General features: G+C 36.0%; 1 protein-coding gene across 3 annotated transcripts in view; it reads left to right on the top strand.

Moving 5' to 3' along the window:
- Nucleotides 1-21,326, top strand: part of LOC141908094 (parafibromin-like) — a 139,057-nt gene that overhangs the window by 13,814 nt on the left and 103,917 nt on the right. For all 3 annotated transcript variants that reach the window (XM_074797928.1, XM_074797926.1, XM_074797927.1), the window contains exons 3-5: nt 16,174-16,306; nt 20,656-20,711; nt 20,796-21,098. In XM_074797928.1, coding sequence (XP_074654029.1) covers nt 16,174-16,306; nt 20,656-20,711; nt 20,796-21,098 — 492 coding nt within the window. The remainder of the gene's footprint in view (nt 1-16,173; nt 16,307-20,655; nt 20,712-20,795; nt 21,099-21,326) is intronic.

The raw sequence follows: 21,326 nt of genomic DNA, 5'->3' as shown, positions 1-21,326 counted from the left end.
CCATTTTAGACATGTGATATAACAAGTCTTTAAACTGCCTATTAGTTAATGGTCAAGTGAGCTACAAGACCATTGGTCTTTTATTAGGCTAGCCGTTGGCTGAGCCTATTACTATACAAATGGAACGAATTTAAATGACATGGTTTCCAGAGCAAAGGCTCTTTTACTGTGCAACTGAGCATATAATCATACAAATCATTCATTAAAGCATTATCCATTCTCAAAACTCTACGTAGCTGAATTTTGAAAGAGGGCCTCGTTACAATTAATATGAGCTTTTTCGCGAATATCTGATCGCAAAAATATTGGTTTTGAAAAGCCAATCAGAAAGCAGACTCCTCTATGATTGGCTTAGCCACAGAAATCAGCAGGTGTTCACGTGAACCCGCGGTATCGTCTACCGTTTTACTTCCGGGTTTTGTTTTAAGATCTAAAATTGTATTTCAAGATCGATTTCTGTGAAAGGTTTAGTTGAATTGGTTTTTGGGAGGAATATTTTTATTAGCACTACAGAAAATATCATTGACCATTGTGCAAAGTCCGGGAAAAATAGTTTTTTCGTAAATCGGATAGATGACCTTGCTATGCTAATTAGCCATGTGCTCAAACTACAAATTCAATCAAATTTTATTCCGCCAAAAAATGTCAAATCCAATTCAATTTTACTTTATTGAACAAATAATAACATCAAATCCAATTATATTTTGTTTTATTGAGCGAATTTCAGAAAATTCAATTCTATTCCGCATTAAAATCAATAAGACCAAGGGAACAGATTTATCTGAGGTGTTTGTTTCTGCCAGATCCAGTCGTTGTCCGTGCTACTTTTGTATTCTAAGATTGTATTGTGTAAATTATTAGGTATTGACTCTGAGCTGGGAGTGTATTTTGACAAATCTAACCCACAGAATGCATCATCATTTGCCATTTTATGGAAAGCTGACAGGCTGGCCATAGTGCCCCTTGGGGCTCTTGTAAAGAAACAATTGGCCATTTGTAACAACATACAGCTACAAAAGTTAAAGAGCATCAGACAAACGAATCTCCTGTAGGACAACATTGTACCGCCTGTTCTACTTAAAGTCAGGATTTCAATGAATAGAAAATTAAGATTTCAGACGAAGCCTAACAGCAGCTTTGGTACCGGTAGCCTATATATGTGATTCCACGATTTTAGTTAAACTGATGTTAAAAAAGGTTATTGGAAGCATGTCATTTTGCTATTCTGCTCCCTCTCTTTGGAATGAACTACCCCGTAACATAAGAGAGTCCCCATCTTTCTTAGCCTTCAAATCCTAGTCCTTTAAATCTTCCGACAAAAAAGTTTTGACCAAAATCGATAATATCGATTGATAAGCCGCATTTATGCATTTCTCAAAATTAGCAAAAATAGCGGTCTTTTCGCCGCAAGTGGTTTTTATCTTGTAACATATGCACCTGCCAACGGTTTCTCCGTATTTTCATATGGCTGTGGGCTTTTGTGTACGGTGTTACGGTCACCCTCTATTTAGTACGGTCTTGAATAGAATTTTGAGCCGCGATAAAAATTTTTAACTCAATAGTCAATAGGGGGCCTACACTGCTATTAGCTATTCATCTTATCAACAGTCGCATTGTGTTCATGATTTTGTAAGCAGGGCTGCCAACCCTCCCGAATTATTCGGAATCCTCCCGATTTGCGTGAAGAAATTCCGACGATACGATCGGGTATACAAAATTCCGACTTTTTTTTTCTTTTTCGGCGATGTCCGATTTTCCACCCGCCAGCGCGTTGTAACACAATATGATGATTTGGTAGAACAGAATTGAATAGGTGGGGAATTTATATGCACGCCCGCGGTGGATGAGTGCGTGGCTATATACTTTGTACGTGGGTCAGGCGATAAACAGCGCTTACTAGCGCGCGCGTGCGTGCGTGTGTGTGTATGAGAGTAGCTGTGTTATTGATTTTATCTACGCATGGCGTACGATTATTTCGTAGTAGGAGAGCAGCTTTTTAATTTGTTTCAAGAATAAAAATAAAGTTCATTCGTTTTAAAATACGTTGTTTTCAATCATTTTTGTGAAAATATTATGACATGTGGCAAAATGTGATTGTTATTTTCAAATTGCTCCGCATCGTTTCGGAGAAGAATCGGTTTACTGCGGTAATTAGCTCGTTTTCGCAGCGCGATTAGCATTCGAAGATCCGGGTTAGATTTCAACGTGTGGACTCTTTGAAATGTTTCGGTAAGCAATTGCTTTGCTAGTTTGAACCTTAATGTTGTCACTCTTGTGTTAGTTTGATTTAAAAAGATAATTTAAGATGCTTTTGAGCAGTGCATCTCAAAGTAAACTTTTAGTTCGCATATTTGGCAGATGGCAGCACCATCGAGTAGCATGTAGATTTAGAGACTTTTTACTGTTTGTATCTTTCAGTTCTGTACGTGGAGTCTCTCTTGGACAGTATCGTGGAATTGATGCTGGAAATGGATATATTCGCATGACAGCTGTATAGTGTTATGTAATTCGTTTGACAATTTATGCCAGTTTTATGTTCTTATTTTTTAGTCTATTGTATATTTTTGATAAACACTGTTGATTTTTATCTTTCATAAAATAATAAAGAAAAAATACATTCTGTAGAATTTGCTGATTTTTTATTTTGCTAATAATTCCATATTTTCATATCCAGCTTTTATATATTACACGTGAAAGGTATTCCTAATTGAAAGCAAAATATTCCTACTTGGAAAAGTCACAATTTCTTCGGTTTCGATATATTCCTATTGAAACCTTCAATATTCCTAATTAATCTGCCATTCATCCCTAAATGGAATTTTGAAAGGTTGGCAGCCCTGTGTAAGTATTGTTTCGTCTTTAAAACACGGGGGGGGGGGGGGGGGCTGGTTTCATAGACATGGAATAAGGTTATTCCCTGGTATCAAATCACTAATCCCAGGGATCAAATTTAGTACTAATGAAATTTCTGTTTCATAGACTCGGATGTTTTTATTCCCTAGCAATAAGTAGCTTATTCCTCGACCATATGGACCTAATGGTCCTCTTGTTCATTTCCACGTCCAACTTTTCAATTTTTTTATCTAGACACATGCACTGGCGTTGATAAACGTCTTGTTGTGTAAACGCTTTCCGTTTTCTCCCTTTTCGAGCACTTCGTATCCTCCCTGAAATAAGATGATACCGATATGCATCAAGATTACGCTAACAGTTTATTGTCTGTTTCCATTAAACCAAACGATTTAATTTTATTGGACATGGAAAGTGCAGGTGAATCCCCTAGTACAGGGAGTGTACTTTTTTGCATTCAATATTTGTTTTACTTTCAATACATTGTTGCCTCTTATGAAACCAACAGTTGTACACTAAGATCTAACCTGAGATTTTGAAATGAACTTCAATATATCTTTGAGCAACTGCCTTAACGAGCCCATAACTATATTAATTCGAACTTAATAATAATCAAGAACTGTCAATAGTCATGTGTAGTTACTACTGGATTCAAAATGAAAGTTACCTTTAATAGATGAAGATGAAGAAGCAACGGGTTCTGATGGTGGCTTGTTTGCTGTGTCGATTGAGGTTTGTTCCGTCAGTTGATCAGCAGTGGATGTACTCGGAACGATAAACTGATCATCCACTGATATAATCTGCTTGTCTGCACTCAGTCCAAGCATGAGTTTATTCAGATCGATTTCTAAAATGATAAAAGAAACAGATTTATTTCTCAATGGCAGGAATCTTACTAATATCCATTATTTTTTTATATTTTTGTCGCATGCTAGTGACAAATGAAAAAGTTTGCCATGAAAACTATTAAATTTGTTCAATTTGAAATTTAAAAAAAAAGTCTGATCACGGAATGAATAATAATTCGTTGGAAATAACTTTAAAACTTGATGATGATAAATTCCACCAATTCCACAACAGTTACAATAATTGATCGAGCCTATGATACATTTGAAAGGCTGAATCCAAGAACATGTCTATCACAATTTTGAGCCCAAACGTCTACTTTTACTTTGTAGCCACTTGAGAACAATAAGCAATTAACGATATCAGCTACTTTTCTAGTAGTATACATTTCAAAACAGTCACTCTGAAATAGTATTCCTTTCAATTCGGTTGGTTTTCTATAGTAACTGTTTCGAAGAGTCTACTATTGAAAAATGACCATTTTAAAACATCTGGTTTCGATAGTGCACACAAGCAGTAGAGGAGACTGTAAAACCACCCGCCTGTAAACAGTGACTTTTTGTTTTACATTTGCGATTATAAAACATTCTGGTGCGTTCATAAATCTTTGATTTTGTAGAAAAGAAAGACAAAAAATAAATTTGTCTTTAAGGCTTAATTTGTTTTTGAGGGTATATGAGAGAGGAATATACAAATAAAATCATATGTTCATATTATTGATTATGAAAAAAATGTATCTAAAATACTTAGAATTAACCTTGAATTTATTGTTTATTTCGATACAAACGATTTTTAAGTAATCCATGTGATGTTCACTTTGTCACGCTGTTCTCTGCTTGTTCATTAATGAATATTGAATCGTTTTATCGCTTGCTAGAAGTGATACCCTAATCAAAATCTTATGTTATACGGTTTGGTTGAAATGAAATTACCAACTTATTATAAAAGACCAAAGGATTAGTGTATAAGAGTTGAGTGTTGAGATGTTCACGTAATTTTGAAATCAGCAATTTCATTTGATAGAGAATACTTCGTTTGGCTTAAAAAGTGAAAGAAATGTGATAGGCTGTAATTTCAGTTTCACATACTTTCCTACTTTGTTGACACTGGCTAACTAGACAGTGATTGATGAACGAATGAACTAACTGCACTAACCACCAAAAGACTACGAACCAAAAGTAATTACCTCTTAATAGTAATAAACTTAGCACCGCAATATCTCTATGAGACTTTGTTTTATTTTTCTGAATCGGTGAACCAAAGAATCGCTGAATTATAAGGTAATCATCAGTTTCCTCCAACTAAACTCTTTTTCTCAAATTATCGTAAACCAATGTTACCAATACTTGAATTTGGAAGCGAATGCGGGCTAGAACCAACAAAGGTACCAGTTTATGGTGCAGATATAGAGGGAATCCCTCTCATAGGGACCAACACGGTTGTATATCCCTTCTGTGCCGAAAAGTAAATAATTTTCGATCTTAACGGCTACAGGACCCGAAGAAGTCGAATAAAATACTCTAAACCGCGTTAAAACTGTAGATAAATGAAGAAATTCCACAATAGAATTTTGTATCATGAAATTTAGTAAAGTTGAACCACAACGTTTTTGACTGACGCTGTTGACTGACAGCCATCTGACTAAAAGCCCTTATCACTAGGAATGTCTACATTCTACCTGATGATGGCTGTTAGTCAACAGTCGAAACGTTGCGGTTTCACCTTTAACAAATTATATCATATTTAAAATTCGATTACGGGATTTCTTCATTCATGACCCCGGTGACGATCACCCTAAGGCCGTTACCGTAATCCAAATGAAATCTTGAATACCACGCAAAGTTTCTTTTAAAAGATTTGATCAAATATGGGCTCAATTTAGATGATTTCTTTAGAATTTTTAAAATCCACACGGATATAGCATATTTTGTTTAAAAAAAAGAATCAATGATTTCAGGGAAATTCGAACACTCCGAAATGCACATCTTAAGATGCAGAGACATCCAGGCCCCCATTGAAAATAAACCACCATTTCAATAATGAGAGGTTATAGCCTGAATTTATGATTGCGCTTTTAATCTAAGAATATACCAAAAATAAATGCAGACCTATGCTTGAAAATAGCTGCATTTGTCGGCATTAAATCATATTGCCATGAAAAGAAGGAAATTTCGATTTGTTTTAACACTACATAACTATTGACAATTTGTAAACAAATTTAACTCCAATCTCGACTTTTATTGGTAAGGGTTGGGAATCGATCATCACATTTCACACCCTCAAAGAGTATCTACTCTAAATAGAACTATACCCCAAACTATAGCATGAGTAGAGTTTTCAGTATGTTTATATTGTCACGTATCACTGCAAATCTGAAGCATATGTTGCTACAGTGTATTTATAACAGGGAATCTGGCAAATGATCTCAAAATGGTCACTATTCAATAGTTAACTTTTAGAAACGATGTGTTTTGAGAGTAGCTGTTACGGTAAGAGTTACTATCACAAAGTCACTCTTTACAGGCAGGTGGTTTAACAGTCACCTCTACTGCTAGTGTGCACTATCGAAACCAGATGTTTTAAAATGGTCACTTTTCAATAGTAGACTCTTCGAAACAGTTACTTTAGAAAACCAACCGAATTGAAAGGAATACTATTTCAGAGTGACTGTTTTGAAATGTATACTACTGGAAAAGTAGCTGATATCGTTAATTGCTTATTGTTCTCAAGTGGCTACTAAGTAAAAGTAGACATTTGGGCTCAAAAGTGCGATAGACATGTTCTTGGATTCAGCCTTTCATTTATTCAAAACCATATGTAATCTAGTGCAGAGGAATGGATCAATTAAATGATCCATGTGAGGCCTGCATGCAGTAAAGTAAAAGCCTGCGAAGGACTGATTAGGCCTATATCTGATCATTTGAGCATTCCAATCTACTTTGTTGGACCTTTTGGTTTATAAAGATGAATGAGATGGGTGTGAAAACAGCCATGAACTCTTCAAACAGATCATCATTTTAAGTCTAAACCTGTGTGATGTAGACCTAAAGCGATACTTTTGGATTCTTTGGATTATCTTGGTCAGATTTTGGGAAAACATGACTGACTCTTGGCTGGCGTTTGGTTCAATCAAGGAAAGCATCATCTTCAGAGGAACAAGAAATTGTTCCTCTATTCATTCTAGGGAAATTTTCTATTTTTCAAAACCATTTACTTCTCAATTTTTTGCATAATTTTCACAAATTTCATCAATTTGGGGGTCCTTCTTGTTGACACTGAAAGGGTTTTAACCTCGAAACCGTCAGGAAATAAATTGTTTCTACAAATCTACCGTGGGTTTTCATTCGTTCTCCCAATAATCTCGACTTTAAAAAGCAATAGCCAAGGGCCTACAATTAAATTTAGAAATGCATTAGCCTAATATGGTTTGGGCCTATTTTGAGTGAAAATTCGGCAATTGATAAACTAAGAAAATGAAAACTTACCAACTAGAGAATCATCTAGTATCACTGGTGCCTGGCTTTCCACACCACCACCGGGGATACCATTCCAAGAGGGATTTCCACTGAAAAGATTCTATGATTCTCTCATCCGTCTCTGAGATATTATTGGGTTGCGGTCCATCTCCTGTCTGTTTGCTATCTTTCGCGTGCGTAATTGACTTTTTCTTAGCCTCTGCTTGCATAGTTTTCCATTTTAATTTGAGCCTCTGCTTGCATAGTTTTCCATTTTAATTTGATATCGTTCACCTCCCTCCGACAATCCCCAATACTTTTTACTGCATCAGTAATTCTTCTCCAGACCTCTTGCTTTGATTTAATCGTTACATCATTATTCAACGTTGATCGTAATAATGAGGCATTCTCGGAACACAGCTCCAAAATTATGCTGATTTGTTTCTGAGAGAAATTTGTGCCTCTCTTCCTCGATTTTGCAGGGAGAAGAGCTTCATTTTCATTATCCATCTTTTCATTCATTCTGAATTTTCTTCTGGAATGGTTGTTGTTGTTTCTTTTGTCTCATAGCAACAAAATGAATTATCGGATAAATTATGTGAGGATCTGAGTTTCCATGACATCGAACCTAATTAGCATATCTTATTGCTAGGATCAAATGTATTCCCTGGGAATAGTTATTGCTAGCAACAAAGTTTGTCTATGAAACAGAAATTTGGTGCTAGCACTAACTGTTCCCAGGGAATGTATTTAATACCCAGAATAACCCTTATTGCTTGCACCAAATTATTCCATGTCTATGAAACTGGCCCCTGTTTATTAGCTCCACAGCGCTGAGAGCTCAATGATGTAATTGCTAAAAATAGTCTACACACACAGACACGCTTATAAGTCGCTATACTGTACTGCCAGCTGTACTAGTTATCAATAAAGAACATGCATGCTGTATTGTAACACTACGGAGGAATCCAGGTAATAATGCCAGAAGTAAAAATGCCAGAGGTAAAAATGCCAGAGGAAAAATCACACCATAGGTAAATATGCCAGAGGTTAGAATGCTAGAAATATGAGGAAATTAAGCGGAAGAGTTTATTAACATTGGACCTGATATTCTTATTTACACTAGAATTTTCGTGAATGCACAGTTTACATATACATAACATATTCCAATGATAATAAAAATAAAAAAGAAATGACAAATTAATAAAATAAAGAGAATCACAAATTTACAAAGTAAAGTCTGACATAAGCAAGAAATTCATCAAAATTATTGATATTCTTATTTGCAAAAGATGATGTTTTAAAATCGTTGGAAATTAGAAAATTAATGCACATATTCTCATACAATTGAAATAAAAAGGGAACATAGTGATGATTATACAACACATTTCTACATTAATGAATATTAACAAGTGAATGCATAGAGTTTAAATATTGAATGCAGAGGTCCGATAAAGCATATTTCTAGGTAGAATAATAGGTATGATAATTAAAATCAATTTCTCGATGAGTTAGTTTGCTGTAATTCATAATATCAAAGCAACAATTCGATGAATAGTTAATTTGTTTATTATGCACTTGTTTCTTATATTCATTGAATCAACACACCAAGCTACGTACAAGTCACCACAGATTTCATCAACAAACTCGCAAACATCAAAGACCTCCCAGCAGACACTCTACTCGTCACTATGGACGTCACAGCTCTCTACACCAGCATACCCCATGAAGATGGACTCACCGCGATTTCCAGAACCTTACCTAACAACGAAAACTCACAGACCATCATCGATCTCACCAAGTTCATACTTAAACACAACTACTTCAAATTCAACGGATTGCTCTACATCCAGACAAAGGGTACAACTATGGGCACCCGAATGGCCCCCCAATACGCCAACATATTCATGTCTGTCCTTGAAGAAGACTTCCTCCAAACACAGCAGCACTCATCACTTTTATACAATCGCTTCATCGATGATGTCTTCATCATTTAGACGCATGGGCTTGAAAAACTACTTGAATTCCAAAGAAACTTCACCAACTTTCATCCAGCCATCGAATTCAGCCTCGAACACTCGCCTCTTCAAATTCCTCTTTTAGACCCTCTAGTCAAAATCATCAACGGCCCACTTGAAACATTGCTCTACAGAAAACCTACTGACACCTACAGCTACCTTCATGGCACCAGCTTTCACCCACCACACACCACGAGATCCATTGTCTTTAGTCAGGCCATTCACTACCACAGAATCTGCTCGAACACTCAAGACCGCAACCAACGCCTACAACAACTGAAAAATGCGTTCCACTAACTCCAGTACGACCCTGAAACCATCGACCAACAAATCACTCGCGCTTCTCACATACCCAGAGAAAGAACACTCTAATACAACCCGCCCACGTCTGAAGAAACTGAAAAAATCCCCATCGCAGTCACCTACAGTCCGCGCCTACGCAGAATCCAACGAATCATATCAGATCTCCAACCCATAATCGAAGAGGATGATCATCTACGCGACATACTACCACTAAGACCAGTCATCGCGTACCGTCAACCAGCAAACCTAAGAAAAATCCTCATCAACTCCTCAACTCAAAGTCACTGGACCCTTCACATGCGACTCCACCAACGTTGTTTATGCCATCACATGCGATATCTGCCCTGGAACCATATACATCGGAGAAACTGGACAAACAATACGTCAACGCTTGAACGGTCACAAATTTGATATCAGACACAAGAAAATGGATAAACCCATCGGCGAACATTTCAATCTTCCGAACCACACCATCTGTAACCTTAAAGTGACCGCGTTACATAAAATGAACACTTCTAAAAAAAACGAGGCACTTTGATGAATAGCACCGAAATATTATCAGCACACCACAGCAGATAGCGTGCATCCACTATTTTCCGCAGTGATAACACCACACACCCAAGATCCGTGTTTTGATCAACGCTGAGAACTAATCTTAAGTAATTAAAGATGGTATTAAGTGTCATCAATTGAACCCGTCATTTTTATGCCCTTACGTTAGCAATCGTTGGAGCCCGGCTATCTAAAATTGAGTTTGCAACACTGATGATTTTGATATTTTTGATACTTAATGCACAATGCGGGTTGATTGCATTGTCAGCTATAACGCGTTAACCATTTATGTTTCACTTACGTGTAGTAATAGATAACGCTTCCCACAGAGAAGATTAGTTTTTTACCGAGTGCACACAGACGCGCATCAACACACCCACATTTTAATTGTCGAATGGTCATGCGAAGACATGGTGTCACATTTAAAAACGTTTTAAACTTGGGCCTAAATTGCTTCACTATTAAAAGCTATCATGAATGAAACTATTGAAAGCCACATTCACTCAGTTGCTGAACTTGATTTCAACAGTAACCGGCCGTCCTGGTTTAATATGTACTGCCCTGAAATTTGAAAAACTTATATAACATCTTCTGATTTTGTTTGTCCTGAGTAGTTAATGTTCAAGTTTTAGTTTTTTTATGTCATTGCCTCGTGGGATCGAAATTGTCAAGCGCCGAAAACCCGATCTCGGTACGAAACTGAGCTGGCCGTGTATTCTCTGTAGTGTGAACGCAGATTTAGCGCTTAGCTAGCCGCGTATTCACATCCTCGTAGTACAAAACACGTAGCACTAATTACTCTCCCCTCTATTGGCACACTGGGTGACTAGTATACTGGGCTTACTAATCAGAGTGCAGTCGACATAAGCTGGGCTGCGATCGCGGTTGCTCTCAGTTTCGTCGGTAGGCGTCACATTGCTTGTCGATATAAGCCAGCCTAAATAAAGACCTCAGTGGCAGATTCTGATGGGAACACAACGAGCAAGTGCTCCTGTCGCAGTATATTTTCCTATACTGTTTTGAAAATACAACTGCAATATTTTTCAGGGCACTATTTCTACCAGCATTTAATGAGACAGCTACGACCAGTACCTAGAAATTGTATAAAATTGCACTGCATTTCATATTTTTAAACCCTTGTTTTGTGTGCATGGATATTTACCTTGCCCTCTTCAATGTTCATGGAACTGTTGATCCGTTCATAGATATGCCCTTCTAGCATATTTAGGGTTTTCTTCACAGAAAACCCGATTGAGATTCGCGTGATTAGAGTTTTCTGTTACTTCACAGAAAACCCTATTGATATATACGTGATTATTATTATTATTATTTTTTTCCACACTTTTTTGTCAAAAGAACATAGGCTTTCTTAACTTACCGATGTTGCCGTACATTCCATATGATATCCTTCAGCTCACTTCCATATACAAATCCTCCGTGCGTATTTTGATGAATCAACGTTACAAAAGCACTGTCAAGTCATAAAAATCGATAATTGGGCCCCAATTCAATGAACCGACATGTTTTTCTAAGTCATCGTTCCGAAATCTAACACAGGTTTCTTGTCACGTCGATTTTCAATTCAAGCATAAATTAACAAATTTATTACCCCAAAATTGCACAACCAGCCGCAGTCTTCAAACAGTACTTTTAACAATAATCCATTTTCTTCATTAGTACACATAACCGGTCCGAAGGTTTTTTAATCCTCCAAATGTTAATAGCACTGTCAAGCTGTACACATCGACGAATCAAACAATTAGTTTAACAATATATATTTTTCTTTACCAAATTTACGGTATATTTACTAAAATATGATAAATCATTAGTGTACCAGTGAGTCATAGACCTATACTTGAAACGCCGAACAGATGCAGCGGGGAAAAGCTTTTGTGTTGACGAGGTAACAAAAAGAAGAATTTATTATCTTACTTGATTCAGCAGCGGACTTCATTTATCAATATTTAATTTTTCCTACAGTACATACCGATCTTTATCAAATCCACTAGATATTTACTAAATACAAGTACCGGTATATGACACACTCCTATCCGTAAGCTGAACTCAGGCTTGATATTCGGAGTAAGTGTTCGCAGCGGGGGAAAGGGGATCGTTTCTATGTCACTTCTATGTTTATTGAGCTGAAAGTGACCTTTAGACCTACCGAGCTTTACTGTCTCAAACAAACACAGTATAATTGTCGTGATAATTAATGGACTCATCGATTGAACTCCAAAACAAAATTTTCAATAAAAAAACCCGCAACATTGCTGCGATGTACTAAAGATTTCTTTCTTCATAATCAGAAAATGAAATCGATTTTATGAATTCAATACCCAGAGACCTATCTGTGCAGATGTCAGGCCTACGCTTATAGCCTCTACTAGGTTAAAGCGAAGTTCTCTGTAATGGAGGAATCAGATTTATAAAAATGCCGCTCGAAGTGTTTTTTGAGGTCCTTTGCGACCTTTGGGTGTACGTGCTTTACTGTTTCAAACAAACACAATATAATTAGTGTGTTCGAACAAAACAAAATCGAGTTCAATCGAACTTCAAACAAAATTTGCAATAGAAAATTCGGCAAGAGTACAAAAGATATGTTTCTTCATCCGAAATGAAATTGATTTTTCAAATCGAATACACCATGAGACCTAACCCTATTAAATAAAGGTGTAGGAATACGATATTTAGGAGGTTTAAAGCGCACTAGGCCTAAGCCTCCTCTGTCGGGATGCTAGGCCTACGCGCATATGTAGGCCTACATAGGCTAAAATGAAGATTTCTTTTGAAAAGCTATTTGCATTTGTCTGGGCAAGCTTTATCAACCAGTTTTTCATTTGAAGCTTTCCATCATTAATGAAACTTGTATTTTATTAATTCCTGGTGAGTTAAGTTTCTACAAAGCCCTGGATGACAAGATCTCTTTTTCGTTCGAGCATCTTTTCGTGTCAAATTTTTGTGTCAGAACTTTTTCGTACAATTTTTTATTTGGTCGACAAAATTGATTTTGTTTGAACAAAACTTTTTTTGAAAAATTCGAAAGGCTTTTCGTTCAAACAAAAATATGTTGTTCGATCGAACAGAATTGTTTTCATTCGAATTTGTATTTGCTCAACAATTCTTTATGTCAGGACAAAAAGTTTTTCGTTCGAACAATAACAAAGCTTTTCATTCGAACAAATTGTTTATGTCAGAACAAAAGGTTTTCCATGCGAACAAGAAATAGGCCTCTATTATTTGATTGAACGAGTGTTAGTATAAAAAAAAATGTTCTTTCTCAGGACAATAATTTTTTCGTTCGAACCAAAAATCAAAAATGTTTTGTTCAATCGAACAAAATGGATTTCGTTCGAACAAAACATTTTTTGAAAAATTCGTTTGAACAAAATTGTTTTCGCTCAACAAATTTGTTTGCCGGGACAAACAGTTTTTCGTTTGACTAAAAGTATATTGTTCGATTGAACAGAATTGTTTTCATTTGAACTAAATTTTCTCGGAACATTAAGTTTTTTCGTTCGAACAAGTATATTGTACCATCGATTAGATTTTCATTCCAAAGAAAAAGATGTTCGTGGAACTAAATAGTCTTTTCGTTGAAATGAGTAATCTTCATTAGATCAAAATAATCTTTTCACTCGAACACATAGGTATAATATGCCCCTGGGTTTTCATTGTATCCAATATCCATATTATACCTTCTTAGGTTGAAGTTTATCTTCCATGTTTCTGACCATGTATGGAATAAACCTGTTAAGGTCGTTTTGGAAATTTACTCGGTCCTGTACATTTCAGGTTACTCTGTAAATCATTTATCAGGACTGTGAAGAGAATACCACTTAGGATACTACCTTGAGTGACTCCACTAGTTAGATCTACTTATTTCCAAGAATAGACAGTTCTGTTGATTTTGGCCCCCTGTTTTCGATCGGAGTACAACTGAGCCATTTAACGACCCATCATTGATACCATTTCCTAAAAGCTTGTGTAGTAATCGCTGTTGTAGTGCCTTATCAAATGCTTTTCGAAATCCTTAAAACTCTTTCCATGCTAACTGTGACCGGACGACACAGTCTCCAGAACGCTTTGTTTTTGCGCGGTGTGGCGCCACGTCACAGGTGTTTGACCTACTTATCCCCTTACTGTCTAAATGGCAATGTATAAAGCTTATACGGCTTGTATGTATGCCTGGTAGTCCTGGCAACCCCAGGGACTTGTTTTTGTTCGAGTTCGCTGGCGGGTGTATGAATAAAATCTATGTAGGTCATGAAAGTCATTATCGGTGAATTGAGGTCAAGTTGTGTAAACAAAGTAGGGCAAAATTGAAAGCTTTATAAATAGACACAGCGGCTGGTATACGGTGTCTATACATGACGCAGTGGTTATAATGGGGTAGGGGTACCCGAATGACCCGAAAGTAGGTCAAATTTTTTTTGTTGACTTTTTGGGGGCCCCTAATGACCCCAGAATAGCTAGATCATCAGAAACAAGCTGAATCATCATATTTTAGTGTAGGGAAGCGTATTAGACCGTCTAGAAGTTTGAGAACCCAATATTTTTTGAAAAAATTTTTTTTTCGAAATAAAGTTCGCAAAATCTCAGGATCTGGTTTTTAGGGAAGTCGCATGGAAAGATTAAAGACTAAATAAGGCTTAACAATCGATTTTCCAGAGTCAAATAACCTCCTGGTCCTATCATCAATGGTTACCTAGCCAAGTAAGCCCAATTGACTTTTATAGACCTTCATTTTATAGAACTGTGTTGACCGTTGAACAGGATTCTAAATTCCCTTCACTTTCATAGCCTGGTGGGGCCGCGTCAGCATACACGCATTCGTGTTCGACGCGAACAAGGCTGTGCAGAAAATCCGTTATCGCTGCTTTGCAGCAATATTTACTATTATTCTTTTAATTCCCTTTTCCACACAGTTTTTGTTAAAAGTGGCGGATTTTTTATTATGCCCTCATTTTTGTGGGCTGGGGCATGGGAAATTTTATATTGCTCGGATCTATGAATGAGTCACTAGCACTAGTGGTGCTGCGTTTAGTGTACTATCGAAGATGTCGAAACTAAAAAGAGACAATTTTAATTAAATTTGTCAGTATTATGGATAATCGAATCAAATATAAATCTATTCCAACGTATTCCAACGTATTTGAAAGTTTTATACTCATTTTTTGCAAGCCAGTGGTTTTTTTGATGATGTGCGGACCATTGCTGCGCTATACTAATTTGCATTGAATACCGATTATATAAACCAGATTTCTTAAGCATATAAACATAAAATGTATGGCTTCAATAACGCCTTTAGCGCTGCGGGCTCTGCAGTTTATGACCTTGCCTGTTCTCCGGATGTTCATTCGGCGACCGGCGCTCGCTGGTCGGACCTAAAGTTGATGCCGTGAGGTGGACAGACTAGAGACGCTTGCCTATGCGGCTCCTAACGGCAGTGAGTAATGTCTTTATATTAATGGTAGTGAGGTGGATATATCGACAACGGGTGGATATTGTGAGCAATTATACGAGAAATGAAAAAAACTCTTGCATTTGTTGAATCCCAAATTGAATAACTGATAGAGGTACCTGAATGTAAGTCGGGCACAAAATGTTTTTCTGATGAAAACATGAAGGACTAAAAGATTTTTTTTGGAATTTAATGAATTTTGCAGAATGGGGGGAGGGAGAATCCGTGCTCAAAGTCATTTTAAAATGTCTTGGCTATGTAAAGGACTTCACCTAAGGCCCATGGGCCTCTAGTTTATATTCACCAGGGGACGTGAATAGCTGAACCACTTTGTTTTTTCATGTTGTAACCACAATAAATTACAAAGTTTTAGCTAGTGACATGTTCTATGATTTTTAAGCTCATTGCTTTTTTAATATGTTCACAGGGGCATTGAATATTGAAATTTTCAAACCAATTCCCAAGTGGTCCCTGGACCGCTAGTTTCAAAATGGACCCTCATTCATTTTAAATATCTTATGGTAACCTTTTCTTGGTTGCATTGAAAATGAATGTTACTATGTCGAATGTGCCAATCCAATTATTTAATTGCTGCAAAGTATGCCCATTTTGAGTAAATGGAATCAGGCAAAGAATCAACAACTGGGGCAATCCTTTTTAGCAATTTCTTTGTGGCTTCTCTTTTCAGGCAGCTAATGTTCCTGTTGTACGACGTCCCGATCGGAAAGATTTATTAGCTTATTTGAATGGAGAAACAAACACTTCAGCAAGTATAGATAAAAGTGCACCTTTGGAAATTTCATTGCAAAGACCAACTCAAGGTATGTGTAAAATTCTCATCGTGGACGTATTTCTACGGACTTAGATGGAGATTGCAAGCTTCATAAGCATTTTCTGCTGCTTTTGCACAAAACCCTACTTAAATTCTGCAGATTATTGTTAGGCTTTTCTGCTATTTCACAGAAAACCCTTTATTATCATTATTATTATTGTATCTCCCGAACTGCAACCCAGGGATGTTTTGGTTTTTCACAGTGGCGTGTCCTTATTCACATCTGGTTCCATATGAATTTCCTATGTATGTGATAACTCGAAAACCGTTTTGAGATAACTTCATGGAGTTTTTAGAGTTTTTTTTACGTGTATGAGAGTATGAAGATGAACCTTAATATTTTGGGGAATTCTCCGATTCAAATTGGTTGACTTACCCCTGTTGACCTACTTTCATGTCTTAAGAAATGGGTGGACTGCTCATTCACTAATTTGCAAAACTTTCAAATCAAAGCTACAGGTGATGTATTTTACACAAATCTACTGGCAGCTTGGAAATATGTAATAGAACTAGCCGAACCAGGCTTCTCGAAACATGATATTAAGAACCAACCCATTTTCAACAATCCATCAATAACTATAAACGGAAGAAGTTTAAATTACCCTGATTACATCGTGCTCATGATTACAACTGTAAAAGATCTATTTGATAATTTTGGAAACTTTCTAGAAATTGATGCTTTTAACCCCATTCTAAATAATGCCACTAAACATGATCCCATATTTTTGGCAATACCACATGATTGGCATGCCACTATGAGCGATAGATCGTTGGAAGATACAAATAAATCTGGATATACCTTCTTTTTTGGAAATAACCGAAAACCTGTTGTCAATGCACAAATACAACAGATTTATAACTTAATCATAGCAAAAAGTTTCGGTCATATGACCCCGGTTGGCGAAACCAAAATAAACGATGTGCTGAATGGGCCCGAAATCAACTGGTCCCAAACATGGAAAGATGTATATAACTCAATCCTAGACAAAAAACGAGGTGATATGCAATGGAGACTACTCCACGATAGCTAAGCCACTGCACAAAAACGTGGAACCTATCAAACGATCCTAGGTGTAAAGTATGTGGCCGAGCCTCTACGAATTCGCATGTAGTAATGTCCCGTTGCGGTTGATCTCTTTAGGAGATATCAAACCATCATAGATGGGGTAGCAGAACAATCGATCACTTTGACAAAAAGATTAATCTATCTCGGTATTCCAAAAGACATTGTGAAAGATCAAATAAATTGAGATATATGTAATGACACTTTAACTGTCCTAAAATGGACTTCATATAAAAACCACCGAAATTTATGTACAGGCGAAAATGCGATTGATCTAAAAAATTACTCAAGAAACTTTATAAAAAACAGATTATATCAAGAGCTAACTCATTTTGAAAATATTAAAAGGTGGAAAAAAATGAAACATTGATCAAAATCTGCGGGGGATGAATACAAAATAAACAATTAATCTCTAAACAGTATAGATAGACTTTGAAATAATTTATTCCGGATAAAAGGAAATATGTAAAAATGTAAATATTGGAAGTATATCGAGATTTTTATGTAAAAATAATCTTATATCCTTTTATTGTTAAGCTGTAAATTTTTTTGTAAGTTGTAAATTTTGTATGTATTTTTCCTTTTTCTATTTTATTGCTTTTTGACTGTTATATACTATGTATAAATAAAATCTTGTATGTATATCTTGTATAAATTTTATACTTGTATAAAAAAAAATCTACAAAAAAAGATCCAAGGTTAGTTCCAAAAATTACATAAAAGTTCATATGTGCAAATAATTAATTTTTTTTTCTATATCTTATGTACATGTATGTATCTATAACTTTGATACCTCAAACAACTAAGAATAAGGACAGTGCTTGAAGCAAAATTTAATGTTTTGAATGCTCCTCAGTCGTGAGATGTCTTAACAGATCTATTGAAGCGGAGCTTGGAGATTTCTATATTATGTTTCTTATCCTGTTATTTCAAATATTCTATTTTCGAAACTGATCAATCCCCCACCTTACTCCAGTGGGTGTGATTTAGTTTGTTATGGAGCTTTCTACAACCGGCCGCTCAGCTTTTACGGCAAATGAACTTAAGATATAAAAAAAATAACACCAAGAACTCTCTTTGACCGATGTTGCATCATATGATAGAAGATGTGATTCTTTCAACTCAAGCAAAGTGATTCAACATGATCGACATAACACTGGAATAGGTTTGCAGTGACTAACAGTTCATTTTATTTAGTCCTATGTACTTTTTAGCTGATTTGGATTTGGTTGTAATTGAAACTTTGGAACTGTTATCGAGAGACACGTATGACAAGTGGAAAGAACACAAGTTATGCTTGATTCTCATATTCAAATTTAATTCAAAATCTAATTAATTTTATTACATCATATTTACAAAGCATATCATTGGTTCATACAGTAATTGAAATTAGTAGGACAGAACAAATATTATTATAGATTTTTCAAAAAGGTAATGAATATCTATAACGAAATGAACATTATTAGTGCTTCGCTTTTGCTATCACTAGCTGATGACGTCATGCTTCCAATGCATTTGCCTATCGCGAAAAATTTCAGTAAAATCGGTTGCACACTTTTTATCTAGATGGTCGTGAGATCTGATTTCTTTCACGGAGGTGTCATATAGTATCTATTTTACAATCTGAAAATTTCATAGAATTCTGAACTCGTGTTTTTGTGAAATAATCGAAAATATACCAAAATCGAAGCAAATTGCCGTTCTTTTTGTATACATGCGTTTCTGTGAAATCAAAATAGACCCGGACTGCTAGTACTATAAAGTTTTGGGTGTTGTTCAAACATTTTCACATAATTTTAGCTGGAAAAACGTCTAGATTTATTTCCAGGCCGGTCTAAACGCAGGGGTCTGACTCTCGCCTAACTCTCTAATAACGTGGCTCGACCTATGAACTATCGTTTCTTGGATAGATCCAAGAAATATGGTAGCCTATTAGGAACATTTTTAAAATTCAAGCGTGGACAGAATTAGCCGAATGGTTGATTTTTATTTTAAATTCGAATCAATCGAGATCAAGGTTAAATTTTATTTCATAATATTACAGTCGCAATGTTGACGTTGTCTTTTAACAGTTTCGGTTTCTCTGATCATATTTGTGAATGACCCCGATGCGTCTCCGTACACTAGAGACACCGCGCACTACCGCCCATTTCCTTTTGATATGAAAATTATTATCTCAAAATAAATATGGTTATTTAAACAAGAGTTGCCGTTTGATTTTGATCACTCCTTTGAAGGTCTGAAAGGCAATGTGTGTATCGATTTTGCTCTTCCCATCTTGCCCTTGCAATAAGACCAGCGTCTAATCCATTTTAGACATGGGATATAACAAGTCTTTAACTGCCTATTAGTTAATGGTCAGGTGAGCTAGACCATTGGTCTTTTATTTTTCTAATAAGTGACTGTCCCGTTTATTTGGAAACACACGTAACTAGTCAAGTAGGTTTGATATTTACTAACATGATGCAGGTATAAATTTTTTATCAGTATAGAATTTGTAATCCATAAAACCCTAAATCAACATCGGCGCGAAAACCAGACCAAATCAAATCATAATTTATTGATTGAATCTACACTACAATATATGTATTTATTCAAATATTTCAATAAAAAGATTAACCCCTTAAATCTATTCCAAATCATAATACGTTCCTATCTGTAAATTTACTCAACCTATCGACTCATCAGATTCTTAAGATGAGTTCTTAAGAACAGATCCATTTTTTAAGCGTGTTGATAGTACAGTATCATAAGTTTTAATGCCAATATGTATGCCTGGTCGAATAAATTCATATTTGTTGATTGTATGTCCGCATAAGTTCGGTCTCAAAGCTGAATCACATTTGACGTTTTACACAGTGGTTGCATATTAGGTTCGAATCTGTCAATACATTTTATTCTATGTATCGGTATTCACATTTTCTACAGTTCCTGATACCCTGAATGGCTCTGCAGAAAACCCGTTATCACTGCTTTGCAGCTATATTTTCTTGTCGAGTTTGATTTTTTTCCTGCCTCCGCAATCATTTCAAGTCAATCAAATCCATTATCCAACTTATAAAAAGGGCCTTAAAAATACCGAACTTCGGTCATCAAATATGGCTGCCAGTTTAAAACTGCTTTCTCTAGGGAAAGATACATGGCTTTGCCACATTCTAGTATTTATAGATGCAGTGCCAAAGTCCTTAGGCTTCTTGTTTTCTGATATCAACTCAAGTTCCATGCAAAGTATCTCTTTTTTGGACTTATGTTATTTTCATTTTTTAAATATATAGTTAAAAGGGCTTTTGAAGAGGCATCTGAACTTGAGAAAAAGAAGCCAAAACTTGAGGTGAGTGATGTCAATGAATGAAGAATATATGAATATTCAAACTACATTTTTCATATGAATCTATTGTTTCTGTTTGATATTTAGGAGAAACAGGTTCTTATTGATAAACAGCGACTTGCTCTCAAATTAGATGCGCCAAAGGAATCATCAGTACTACCTGATCAAAGCAAATCATCCTCTCTTTTTGAAGCTATGCCTCTTGAAAAGATTGCTGCAATTAAAGCTAAATTTTTGACAAAAAAACGTGCAACGATAAAAGGTGATGATGAGGTCTCTTCTGGTGGACAACGCAGTTTCATAGATGCAGAGATGGATGTTACTCGTGATATTGTCAGTAGAGAGAGAATATGGCGCACAAGGACTTCTATCTTACAGAGTTCTGGAAAGGTTTGCTACATGTTTTATTCATGAAAAAGATTTCAAAGTTAAATTTATACCTGCTTATCAACGATAGAATGCACCGGTGTTGTGGAGCAAAATCTACACATTTCATTTTCCTCCAAAAATATGGCAGCAGGTACACAACTGCTGATAGTTGCTTACTGACATGCACTGTAGCCATAAGCCAACTTGAGATAGTAAATTATTTTGACACTTCATTTTTATCAAGGAATG

This window comes from Tubulanus polymorphus, chromosome 7, assembly GCF_964204645.1.
Source record: "Tubulanus polymorphus chromosome 7, tnTubPoly1.2, whole genome shotgun sequence".
Classification (NCBI taxonomy): Eukaryota; Metazoa; Nemertea; class Palaeonemertea; order Tubulaniformes; family Tubulanidae; genus Tubulanus; species Tubulanus polymorphus.
The sequence above is the reverse complement of the archived record's forward strand: the minus strand, read 5'-3'. Positions and strand labels throughout refer to the sequence as shown.